Source organism: Pseudoliparis swirei, chromosome 7 (assembly GCF_029220125.1).
Source record: "Pseudoliparis swirei isolate HS2019 ecotype Mariana Trench chromosome 7, NWPU_hadal_v1, whole genome shotgun sequence".
NCBI lineage: Eukaryota > Metazoa > Chordata > Actinopteri > Perciformes > Liparidae > Pseudoliparis > Pseudoliparis swirei.
The window spans coordinates 1,779,006-1,793,009 of record NC_079394.1 but is presented as its reverse complement, the minus strand read 5'-3'; the positions used below and the strand labels follow the sequence as shown (position 1 = coordinate 1,793,009).

Here is a 14,004-nt window from a genome sequence, read left to right as displayed (position 1 = left end):
TTCAAACGAGATTCAAAGACACAATACATTTAATTTATTCATTGCAACAGTAAGTGTTTTACTATAATCATTTGTCTCTGGTCGCACAGTTAATGAGCAGGTGTGTTCACATTCATTGATTATTCTGCAGTTATATGCACAATATTTTGTGATATTGGGCATATATTAGCATACAATGTAGGAGATCTGAAGTCACTGCAATAGCTTTAATAGTTGGAAGGTCATGAGCGTCACAACTTCCTCACATTTAGAGGAACAGGTTGATATTTTGTGAAATACACTTCTTGCTAAGAGTTAGATGAGAAGATGGCTGTACAATAAATATGACGCTAAAACCATCAAAATCGTCCAAAAAAAGCAACTTTTAAACTTTTTTTACGGGTTGTTTTTTACCAGAGGTGCTGGGAAAAAAATCAAATCTTTAGCCAATAAAAAGAGCCAGGAGTGAGTGAACCAAGCCTGTGAATAATGGACTGACAGTATAAGTGGGCAGGTATTGTTAAGATGACTCTGTTTCTCATATTGTTTGATAACCTAATAATAAAATATTAACATATTGTAATATAAAGACATAATAATGCAAGTTTGCTTTGGAGTCCTGCCATGCGATGATAACAAACTGCTTAATGGAGCTTTAAAAGGAAACAAATAATTGAAAAAAATGAACATGCACCCAAACTGGGATAGTGAGAGGAATGCTTCCTGAAACACGATCATCCTCCATTTAAGTCCAGAAGCTTCCAAATCACAACGTCACTGGAGGGAGACAGTGGCATTGAAGCCTTTTACAGGACTGTACATTATTGCTCCAGCACACACACACACACACACACATACACACCCACCTTTTAGTAATGCTGTGAGGATGGCAAGGTCAATGTCCTGATGACCATCCGACCCCATCCGGAAAACTGTAATCTGAGAGACAACGAGAGGAAGAGAGACGCAGAGAGAGCGAGTGAGAAAACGGTGCATTCATTCTACACCAAGCCAAATTGATTGAAAACTAAGTCTATGACTTTTTTGTTGTTGTATAACCCTCTTGTTACCTTTGGGGTCAATTTGACCCCATTCAATATTTAACGTCTCTAAAAAAATTATTGACATCTTTTTTTAAAATTCATATTTCATAACTTTTCCTAATTTATTGGGGACAACTGGGAAAACATGAAATTAACATAATGATATGTTTTCACTGTCCTGAACACAACTTGTACGCATCGGTGTTCTTTGGGGTCAATTTGACCCCAGGCTGTTTTTCACTGTGTAAAACATAAAAGAAATATCAACTTGTTTATTTATTTAAAGGGCTATTTCGGTAGTCAACAAACAAACATAAAGTACCTCACACTTAAACTTGGGAAACAATATTAATTCTAATCATTTTCTGTAGGTTTTAATTGCTGGGGTCAAATTGACCCCAAGGGTAAAAGATGTTAGTACATTTGAAGGTAACAGGAGGGTTAATTGAATGTTTCAAGGCTTACAGCATTTTCAACAAGTCACTTGTTGATTGAGAGCTTATGTGCTGTTCAAACGGCTCAGTACAAATGCTGAGGTGCAGGAGGAGGAGAGAGGCATTGTATAGCTGTGAAGTAATGCACTGGATCTCCTCTCCAGCCTCTCTTCTCTTGTAGTCGTGAGGAGATGAAGAGTTTCACAAGAGTTAAAACATCACAAAGAGAGAGATATCAGACTAAAATCTGACCTAGGAATGCTCTCTTTGGATTTCAGGAAAACATTCTACACTCTGGCCACCTTCAGTCTCCGTCTGGCTCGTCTGGCTCGTCTGGCTCGTCTTCTAAGAAGCATTTTTTAGAACCTGCATGCGATGAACTAACGGTGCAACGGATGACAGCCAAACTCCGCTGAGAGGGAAGTCTGAGAAGTGGGGCAGCTTTTCTGGATTTGTCGTTTCTGTAAAAGATAGCGTGCTCGTGTCGACCCGTGTTAACATGCGTGTGGGCAGGCATGCTCCTATGCGTGAAGGGCACCTTGTGGATGTCGGCTACGAGAAAATGTGTGTTCTGAATGCCTGACGAGCTATTCCCCTAATCCCTCCCCCACCCATCCATCTCACTGCCACCTCCCTCTCTCCCCTGCAGCCCCTCTCCCAGCTCCCTTCCCATTCCCCCTCGAAATGGCTTCATTTTGTGGAGCTCTGGAAAGCTGCTGCTGCTGCTGCTGCTTTCTCTTGGGGAAATGCTGCACTAGTGTGGGCTCACCCCCCTCATTCTCCCTCTTTCTCCATCTCTAATGCACAACAGTAATTACATTTACATTGATGACTTACAGTATGTTACAGTGATGACACGCAGCTCCTCCCTGAGAGCGAGGTGGGTGTGGCAGGGGGAGATAACCTTGGGCACGAGCTAGCTTGACCAATGGCATGCCACGAACATGTGTGCAAAAGCTTTTTGAAAATGTTGCCCTCTCACCTGCACGCCAAATGACTTCCTACGCAGCCATTGGTCGTTGAACTGCCTGTTATTTACAGTTTGGTTGATTTTTTCCTCCCACCTGCATTGTGCAAAGAACCGCCCCACCTGCCTCTGATTGGCTCATACTCGGTGCCTTCTTCGCAGGATTTGTTTAAGCTTATTGCTGATGAACAAGGATGCAGGAAGTTTAAATCACTGATAAGGGGGAGCATCTAAGTGTGTGTATGCATATGTGTGAGTGTGTGTGTGTGTGTGTGTGTGTGTGTGTGGCGGTCACTATCAGCCTGATCAAAGGGTCTTCCTCGAGGTGAAAAGGGAATGCGATGTGACGATATCAATTGAGGACTTCATGAGCGGGGACACCAACGAGACGCCGGTGCAGTGTGTGTGGTGTTCATGTGCCGCTCTGACTGAGGTTAGCGTGTGTGTGTGTGTGTGTGTGTGTGTCCAGTTGTGTCTGTGTGCTTGAACGGTGCAGCCAGTGGCTGGATTATAGATAGATAGATACTTTATTAATCCCCCAAGGGGAAATTTGTCGTCACAGTAGCAGCACCAATAAACTAAACACACAAGAATAAAATATTAAATATTTTTAAAAAACTGGGATAGATAAAAGATATAGATGTATACAAGTAAAATATAAAATACAAAATGAAGTATATATATGTATATAAAATGAAACATATATGTATATATATACACACACAAACAAATATAATACAATGACTGTGCAAAGTATTCAAAGTAAAATATAAAAATTATATTTTTTGCTTATTTATGTATTTATTTTTTGCTTATTTTTTAAATTATTTTTTGCTTATTAAATTATTATTTGCTAGAATGCATCCTCGCCTTGACTCTAATGGATGTTAACACCACAGTGAGAGAGCCATCTGCCCAACACACACGCAGTACTGCGAGCTGACCTAGTGTGTGTGTGTGTGTGTGTGTGTGTGTGTGTGTGTGTGTGTGACTGCTCTTACATAGTAACGGTAAAATTATTGCAAAGCTGTGATTTTAAACACTACCAGTGTAGAAACAACCATCTATCATGTTTGACAGTGTGCTCATGAGTGAACTTAATTTCACTTCATCAGTCCAGAATCCTGACCTGGCCTCTTGCTCATTATACCCTGTAATTATTATTATAGCAGAATGCAGAACACACACACACACACACACACACACACACACACACACACACACACAATGGCCGGTGGGCTGCCTTCAGGACAAAAGATGGATGACAGTGTGATAGAAGAAAGACGTTTGTTTATATTCTCCCCTCCCTCCAGGCTTTATATCCTCTCCCTTTCATTCACCCATCCTCTTTCTGCCCCCCCCCCCCCCCCCACCTGTAACAGCTAATCTAACAACGTCCTCCTACCCGCCCCGCCCCCGACTCCCACCCTTCCATCTTTGCCCGCTTCCTCCTTCCTCCCCTTTCCCTTCCTCCATCCCACCTCCAAGGTGACCCTGCGGACATGTGCTACCCTGAGGCTCAGCAACACAACCGCGACAGCAGAGCAAGGATGCAAATGTAATCTCAGCGATCAGCCAGGGTCGCCACGTGTGTGCACAAGGTGAACTCCTCTCCCTCATCAGTTCTCATCCACTATTGAAAGGTTAGACAAAGCCTCGTGGAGTTTCTGTTCCAACGGCATGACCTCACCCATCCATCAGACACTAACATTGAGATGCGTTTCAATACTGTCTCCTGACGTATCTTAACATTCTGAATGTATTTTGACCTCGACACGCATCACTTCGGGTGACCCTAACCCTCACAGGGAACTGACTCCATCTCTCTGTTGACATGAGAAGAGGAGAGAGGGAGACAAGTGGAGGCAGGGATCAGGAAGAAAAACGTAAGACGGCAGCGAATAATAGAAATGAAGAAAGCGGCAGTGCAATCTTTCTCAGCGTGACTCGGATCTGTCGGAGGATTCTCACATCTTCAGAGACGCGAAGCTAGGAGCTGAGAAGAGGATCAAGAGAACTGCTCTTCACGCCGCAGTGAGCTGAGCTGATTGGAAAACATTCATCTTCATTTCCCAGGCGAAGAATGTACATACTGTTCAAGACCACACACACACACACACACACACACACACACTCATACGATCCACCAAGGTGACCAAGGCATCCTCTGTAGTCCATACTTTACAACGGTGAGCAGTTCAGATCTGTCAACGCTCTGCTAATAGTTCCATCTGTGTGACTTTGAGCAGAGGATATTTAGATGAATATTCATTACCTTCTGGAATAAACCAAGAGAGTTGCGCTGGACAGCAGAAGAAAGAGCAACATAGGTTTATTTATTCATGGCATCTTAAACTGATAAACTGCCCCGCTGATAATCGGCTCTCTTGTCGAACACGTCTCTGTTTTTAGATCACACTCACTAGTGTACCTCTTTTTTCCTCATGTGCTCTTCCCCCAAACCATTAGTTTCCCTTCTCTTCTTGTCTTTTTTCCTGCCCACTTTCCCCCCTCTCTCTCTCTCTCTCTCTCTCTACATCTGTCCCTCCATCTCTCTCATGGTCCATTGAAGTCACTCTCTCACTCTCCTCATCATCCACCCGCCCTTAATTTATATATGTGGGTGGGTGTTTTCTCCTCAATATTTAATCCAAATTAAACATATAAGGACTATTCTACAGTCAATTATTCATATCCCCCCCTCCCACCCCCCCTCCCTATCACAGATGAAGAGCGAGGGGCTGAGAGAGAAAGATGGGGAGGTAGAGAGAGGCACTTCTCTCTTAATTAGATCTAGGATTGGATTCAGACATTTCTAGAAAAAAAAGAAAAACAACAACATGACAACAGGCGCGTGCTGATATTTAAAGGCACAGGTGCAGCCTGGGTAGTCTTTTCAGTATGCTGGTTTGACATTTATATAAAATGGTTTCATCGATGTGTTGAAGGGATAAAAGAAACAAGATAAGTGATGTGAATTCACAATATAATGAGCCTTATCATCCAGGCAAATTGATGCAAATGTGGCCGATGCTTTCTTTGCGTATTCTCTTTCAATGCATGTGTGTAACACACCATCTGTACATCTCACATCTGTTACCCCATGTAAAACACAAGCGCATGCTCGTTACTCATTGGTGAGCTCACACGTATGTTATACTATACCTCTTGATAAAAAGCATAAACAGCCCTAAGTATGATAAACGTAGGCCGGGGCAACAGGGAAATCACTGAAGCGCTAAATGTGGACATGAATAAACCAACATGCTGAAAGACATCTTTCCTCTAGTCGTCCTCTCTCATCAATAACTTCTCATCACAAGTGGTTGGGTGTGACACACTCTAACTCTGTCACCTTTCATCTCTCTCTTGTTCTCCTATTCTTTGGCTTTCCAGCTGCAGGGCCAGAAAAATGAAACGGCGGGCGACCACGCACACGGACAGACACACACTCTGGTTGTCTCTCTCCCTCACACACTCTGGTTGTCTCTCTCCTTCACACACTCTGGTTGTCTCTCTCCCTCACACACTCTGGTTCCCTCACACACTCAGCGCTCGCAGCCTGCAGCGTGAACCAGGATGAACCCACGTGTTTGAGACCGCGCTCCCGATCCGAGCGTAAACGTGACACTCCTTGGCTTCGGTATACGAGGTAAACACAGGCGTGTGTAACGATGATGGGGTTATGGATTACAGAACTTTATATATAATGAATATGATTTAGCTGGAAACTAAAAACACATCTTTAGACTATATCCGGATTAAAACACAGATTAGCACTTCAGTGGCTCTTAAATGGCTCTTACTTATAGTTTTACTTATGGTACTACGTATGGTATTACTCATGGTATTACTCATGGTATTACTTATAGTACTTTTGTAGTTCGACTATGTTGAGGAAATGTTACTTTCTGTATTCTTATTGTTCTGAGTTTGTTCTCTTGGTTGATGCACTTATTGTAAATTGCTTTGTATAAAAGTGTCTGCTAAATGACATGTCATGTAATGTAATATAATGTAACATAATGTAATGACTGCATGTAATGTTACATAATGTAATGACATGTAATGTAATGTAATATAATGTGATGTAATGTGATGTAAAGTAATGTAACATAATGTAATGACATGTAATGTAATATAATGTGATGACATGTAATGTAATATAATGTGATGTAATGTAATATAATGTGATGTGATGTAATGTGACGTAAAGTAATGTAATGTAACATAATGTAATATAATGTAATGTAACATAATGTGATGACATGTAATGTAATGTAATATAATGTGATGTAATGTAATGTTAAGTAATGTAATGTAATGTAACATAATGTAATGACATGTAATGTAATGTAATATAATGTGATGTAATGTGATGTAATGTTATGTAATGTCATGTAAGGTAATGTAACATAATGTAATATAATGTAAGTTACATTACATTACATGTCATTACATTATGTTACATTATGTAACATAATGTAATGACATGTAATGTAATATAATGTGATGTAATGTAATGTAATGTAATGTAACATAATGTAATGGTAATGTAATGTTATGTAACGTCATGTTATGTAATCTCACTGCATTCCGAGAGCAGGGGACTTCAACGTCTACACGTCTCCAGTCTTACGTTACACTCCTGCACACACACACACACACACACACACACACACACACACACACACACACACACACACACACACACACACACACACACACACACACACACACACACACACACACACACACACACACACACACACACACACACACACACGTACACTCGTTCTCTGCCGAGTTGGCGGTTGAGTGATCGGCTGCAACCTGCCGTGCCGCCCATGACTCGTTGGCCTCCAGGACCCTGAGACGGGCAACACAGATCGCAGCTGACGCTCTCACCCTGGAAGCATCCGAGCTCTGCGGCGCACGAGACGGGGATCGGAGTCGTGTTAACGCGACACGTAGAGACAGAATGACACGCTGCTGGAGAGACGACCAACAACAGACGGATTGGAAGCTCATTCTGCGCATGCGTTAAATGCGTTAAAAAACAACAACTAATTAATCCTGTAATTTAATTAACTGAGTTAACGCGTTATTTTTCACAGCACTAATATATATACGTTAGTGATGCTGCACGACTAAGATGGAGTGAAAAGTAAAAGGTGGGGGCCGCTGCTCTCAAGGGGAAAGACTCTCAAGGTGGAGGCCGTTTGGTCCCAAACGTCTTCGGAATATATTTACATCCACTTGACATTACATGTCATGCATAAAAGATGGATTCACACTTGCTTCAATACAAGTTTTATGAGGAGCAAGCTTCAATTGACATATCAATTTGTTCCTCCTTCACATATATAAAATATTGATGTTTCTTTATACAGCAGAGACATCAAAGCCTGAATGAACGGTGACATTACTGTTATTGGTGGTTTCATGGAATGTGTTGCCGTTATTCACCCATTACCTGAGGACATATTTCAGTTTACATCGTCACATTGTGGGAACTCGCCCTCCTGGGGACAACATGCACATCCCCATAACACACATGGTGAACCGTGTGTGTCTGTGTGTGTGTGTGTGTTTGTGTGTGTGTCTGTCAGCTCTTCAGTTTTTCATGTACTGCTCATATGTTTGCTTTATCTGCATCGGAAAAAATACAGTAATGCACGTGGAAATATGTGTAAGTATACGTGAACATTTATGGAAGAGACACTCACCAGCTCCTTCTTCTTCATGCATTCCATGAGAATAATGAACAGATGTTGGGCCTGTGTGCGGCTGTAGGTGAAAGTCTTCTGGATGGTCAACAGCAACTGGTCTCTTAGAGACTCGTTAATTATGCTGCAGAGGTGCAGAGAAAAAAGAAAGAGTGTCAGGAAAAGGGTCGGATGGATGAACGGGAATAGAACTGAGGGGGAGGCAGGCAAAGTAGATGTTCTTGTCAGGGAGTGAAACCGAGGCTGACAGCAGACCTCAGTGCTACTGTCCTTGATGAGATTCTGCAGCTTTACCTGTAACTTGGCATATGAAGCTGTAAAATAAATTGTTCATAAAAATCCATTCTAAATTCATGGCGTGTCTTATGATGAATACAAACTAAACTGTCCATTGTGTGTCAGCACATTTCACAATATAGAAATGTTTGCAACTTTAAGTTGAACATTTTTTTTAATTTTTTTTAATGAACTGTTCCTGGCATGTGCAGTATGGAATTGTATGCGAGCTATCTTTGATCAAAGGCACTTTGTTTAATAAAAACTAAAATGAAAAACTATATTTGAAAACAACCTTTTCCACATTGGGTAAGCGTTGTATTCGTAAGTGTTTTATCCTTGGATTACAGCGTGTTGGGCTCGGCTGTAGCTCAGGGGGATGAGCGGTCGACCCGTTAGCCACGAGGTGCTCGGTTCGATCCCCGCTCTCCCTATGTGTCCAAGTGCCCTTGAGCAAGACACTGACTCTGCAGCCCACTGCTCCTTAATAACTAAGGATGGCTTAAATGCAGAGAAGTATTTCCCCACATGGATAAATAAAAGTGTACATTTCTTTCTTTTCTCTCTCATGTCAGTGCATACCCTCCCTCCTCAGAGTATTTGTGTCCAAAGGCCAAGATGTCCGAGGCCCTGCCGCTGCCGTCACACACCACCACCGGGACGGGAGGCGTGTCCCTGAGGTACTCCAGCACAATGGAGATCACATTAGGGCCTCCCTCTACGATCAGAGCCACCACCGGCACACCCTGGCCGATACCTGCACATGAAAACAAGCAGGTCGGAGGGGAAGGGTTACTGTAGGAAGGAAAACAGGGATGAGCAACACAGAAAAGAGGTCAACGATTAGGAAAGAAGAGGAAAGCTTAGAATAGAAAAGAAACCCAGAAAAAAATAACTTTCATTCCATCAGAAGGACGTGATCTCTAAAATAGAAACATGTACAGCCAAGGTGTAAATGTGACACCTGTGAAGTCTCATACCTGTATTGTCAGGACACTACGCCTTATATTCACGGTAGAGAGGTTTGTAAAAAAGCACCGTACCAAAAATAACCAGCCCACTTTTTGAGGTTCTGTGGACGTGTGTGTGTGTGTGTGTGTGTGTGTGTGTGTGTGTGTGTGTGTGAGAGAGAGATTCAGTCAGAAACCCCGCGGTTCTACATAGAAAAGGCTCTTTGCCTGCTCATCATGGTCTATTTAGGTTAACTATGCTTAACTATCAGGTTGTTTTTCTGCACATGGTGAGGCTGTGTACAGAAGGTACTGCAGATATGAAATGAATTGCCAAACTCTCAATGGAATTTCCTGCTTCCTGCTTGTTGCTCCGTTTCCTGCTTGTTGTTTGGTTTCTCATCACACCACTGAACATCGCCTTTAATCCACAATAAACCCCAGAGTCCCCTTCTCTCGTACCCCTCTATGTTCTTTCCCTTTTTTAGTGGTCTCAGTCTAATCCATTTCCTAACCCCCCCCCCCCCCCCCTCATCCCGCTCTGTGTCTCCCGTCTTTCCGGTAGATCCCTGTATCGACGCTCCGCTCTTCTCCCCTCCCTCCCGATGTGTTTTCAGACGGCTGTTTTGACTCTCTCTAATTCAAAAGCTGTGTCGCTGCTGGACCCCCACCCCCCCCCCCGCACCCTCATCCTGGTCTGCATAATTCACACGTGAGAAAGCGCGGCGTGTCTCTCGAACACGCACACACACGTGTGCTTACATACTGTATGTGCATACACACACACACACACACACACACACACACATGAGCACACGCTCCCATTCAGAAGCATGCTCACCGCCATTACGCTTTAAATATCTATTGTTCTGGATGGAAATGTAAACCCAGAGCTGGAGAGCTAATCTTTTATCTAGTGAAGAACCAGAGTTCACCAAGTGTCCTTTGCCAAAGTCTAATACGCTTTTTATTCTCCATATTACTCACAATACTTCTACATTACATACATTTTTGTTTATGTTTGCAAATTCAAATATTATTGGATTCAATCTATTGTCATTGCACAGAGTACAGGTACACAGAGTCCAAGTACACAGAGTCCAGGTACATAGAGTACAGGTACACAGAGTCCAGGTACACAGAGTCCAAGTACACAGAGTCCAGGTACACAGAGTCCAAGTACACAGAGTCCAGGTACATAGAGTACAGGTACACAGAGTCCAGGTACACAGAGTACAGGTACACAGAGTCCAGGTACACAGAGTACAGGTACACAGAGTACAGGTACCCAGAGTCCAGGTACACAGAGTACAGGTACACAGAGTCCAGGTACATAGAGTACAGGTACACAGAGTACAGGTACACAGAGTACAGGTACACAGAGTCCAGGTACACAGAGTACAGGTACACAGAGTCCAGGTACACAGAGTACAGGTACACAGAGTACAGGTACACAGAGTCCAGGTACATAGAGTCCAGGTACACAGAGTCCAGGTACACAGAGTCCAGGTACACAGAGTCCAGGTACACAGAGTCCAGGTACACAGAGTCCAGGTACACAGAGTCCAGGTACACAGAGTCCAGGTACACAGAGTCCAGGTACACAGAGTCCAGGTACACAGAGTCCAGGTACACAGAGTCCAGGTACACAGAGTACAGGTACATAGAGTACAGGTACACAGAGTACAGGTACACAGAGTCCAGGTACACAGAGTACAGGTACCCAGAGTCCAGGTACATAGAGTACAGGTACACAGAGTCCAGGTACACAGAGTACAGGTACACAGAGTACAGGTACCCAGAGTCCAGGTACACAGAGTCCAGGTACACAGAGTACAGGTACTCAGAGTACAGGTACCCAGAGTCCAGGTACATAGAGTACAGGTACACAGAGTACAGGTACACAGAGTCCAGGTACACAGAGTACAGGTACACAGAGTCCAGGTACACAGAGTCCAGGTACACAGAGTCCAGGTACACAGAGTACAGGTACCCAGAGTCCAGGTACACAGAGTGCAGGTACACAGAGTCCAGGTACACAGAGTACAGGTACACAGAGTCCAGGTACACAGAGTCCAGGTACACAGAGTCCAGGTACACAGAGTCCAGGTACACAGAGTCCAGGTACACAGAGTACAGGTACACAGAGTACAGATACACAGAGTACAGGTACACAGGCAACGACATGTATCCTCTGCATTTAACCCCTCCTTAGTCATGAAGGAGCAGTGGGCTGCAGTGATGCGCCCGGGGAGCAACTGGGGGTTCAGTGCCTTGCTCATGGACACTTCGACTCGCAACTAATGGGGAGAGCGGGAATCGAACCGACGACCTTGGGGTTGCAGGACGACCCCCTGACCCCCCTGAGCTGCAGCCACCATTATATATACAGGACTGTCTCAGAAAATTAGAATATTGTGATAAAGTTCTTTATTTTCTGTAATGCAATTAAAAAAACAAAAATGTCATGCATTCTGGATTCATTACAAATCAACTGAAATATTGCAAGCCTTTTATTCTTTTAATATTGCTGATTATGGCGAAAACTCTAAAATCCTATCTCATAAAATTTTAATATTTCCTCAGACCAAGTAAAAACAAAGATTTATAACAGCTGAGTGTTTGTCAAGGCTCAAGAAACCCTTGCAGGTGTTTCGAGTTAATTAGACAATTCAAGTGATTTGTTTAATACCCTACTAGTATACTTTTTCATGATATTCTAATATTTAGAGATAGGATATTTGAGTTTTCTTAAGCTGTAAACCATAATCAGCAATATTAAAAGAATAAAAGGCTTGCAATATTTCAGTTGATTTGTAATGAATCCAGAATGCATGACATTTTTGTTTTTTAAATTGCATTACAGAAAATAAAGAACTTTATCACAATATTCTAATTTTCTGAGACAGTCCTGTATTATGTTATATTTTTAGATCTTTAGATCTTTAACTTAATAATAATGAAGCAATGACAAATACACTGTTTCATAATGTGGCGTATTATATATGTGGGTTATATTCTGAGGATACTTTATTTCATAAAATACACACTCTACGCTACACACTGCATAGGGTAGAGTGTGTAGTACACACTCTACGCTGCACACTGCATAGGGCAGAGTGTGTAGTTCACACTCTGGACTGTCTCCCTCAACAAGTTCAGCCTTTCCAACCCTTTTCTTGTAATGAGTGTCCATGCTCCATTCACACACTCCAACGCATCAGAGAACACAAATGGCAAACCCCCACCCCTCCCTTCTCTCTGGATCTCATCCATAGTTGTAACCCAGTGGCCCACAGCGGATCCCTCAGGAGGGAAATGACTGTGAAACCGTGTAAAAAAAAAAAAGCAGAGGCAGGAAAAAAAGGAGCGAGGCGGCGGATGAGACTTTGGGGCCACAACTTTCTATAATATCCGGCCTGGGAGACGAGGAAGGACCGAGGAAAAGGAGGAACGAGCTGAGCTCCTCCTTCCCTCCCTGGATACGGTCGTCATTAAGGATCCAGCGATGACTCACCCTCTGCGTGTGCGAGTGTCTGCGAGTTTGTCCTTGTATGTGTCAAATTGGTATCAGCATGACTGGAGGAGGTGTGCTCCAGTATGTGGGTCGTTGTCTTCGCACCCCAACCCCCCCCCCCCCCCCACACACACACACACAGACACACACCAACAATAAGAAAAGTCAAACACTCTCTCTCTCACACACACAAACATCATTATCCTAGACCTGAAGCATCCGCTCTGTGGACGGGACATGACTCTACAGGCACAGAACCAAAGGGCAGCGGCACATTAAAAGGGCGATGTTCCTCTCAGATTGTATTTGTTCCGTTGTGTGTTGATAACACATCAACATATGTTGTTGTTGTTTTTGTTGTAACATACTCAGGGGAATTACGATTAAATCCGATTCCTGTTCCACCTTTAGTCTGTTCCACCTTCTTACCAGCCAGAGATAATTAAACATGGAAGCTGTTATTGATCAGGAAAATACAACTATAGGGAATGAGGTTTGAATGATTTATTTTTGTTCTGGCGTGTGTCTGTGCCTTTGTGAGCGCTACGTCCATGAAGGAAGTAAGCCTCCATTTGTTTGTTAGCCACTCTAAATCTATTTGGGGGTTGAAACAATTGAACATTGTATCTTGTATCATCACACAACATCAAATAAAGTCTAAATAAAGTAAAAGTGTATTAAATGTTCTGATGCAAGACACTTGAAATGACAAGGATGAATTGGGTCTTGGTTGACTTGACTTTGGGATTCAGCTCTTACGACTTCGTATCAGACGCCGTATCCTGCACATCTCCCCTCTGCACGGGGTTCAAATGATCCATAAAAGGTACAATAAACACGTCATGGTGTCACAAGCGCGACAGTCAGCCTCTGAGTAGTTGTAAATATGTCACCCTGTTTGGACTCTGTGAACCCGTTGAAATGCAGAACGTCGGGTTTATTGTACAGGTGAAATGGTGTTTGTCACAAATATGAAGAAACAGTATTTTAAAAAAACAGGGAGGAAAAGAAAAACAGAGGAAACGGTTATCGTCATAGTATGGATTGTCTTAACATCTTCATTACCTTGTAAACATCTAAAGCACAAGTTCTACGCTTCAATTGTTACT

The 14,004-nt window shown here is 42.9% G+C and overlaps 1 protein-coding gene across 2 annotated transcripts in view; it reads right to left on the bottom strand.

Moving 5' to 3' along the window:
• Positions 1-14,004, bottom strand: part of trpm3 (transient receptor potential cation channel, subfamily M, member 3) — a 155,985-nt gene that overhangs the window by 31,571 nt on the left and 110,410 nt on the right. For both annotated transcript variants that reach the window (XM_056418211.1, XM_056418212.1), the window contains exons 7-9: positions 9,011-9,185; positions 8,153-8,276; positions 846-918 (exon numbers count right to left, since the gene is read on the bottom strand). In XM_056418211.1, coding sequence (XP_056274186.1) covers positions 846-918; positions 8,153-8,276; positions 9,011-9,185 — 372 coding nt within the window. The remainder of the gene's footprint in view (positions 1-845; positions 919-8,152; positions 8,277-9,010; positions 9,186-14,004) is intronic.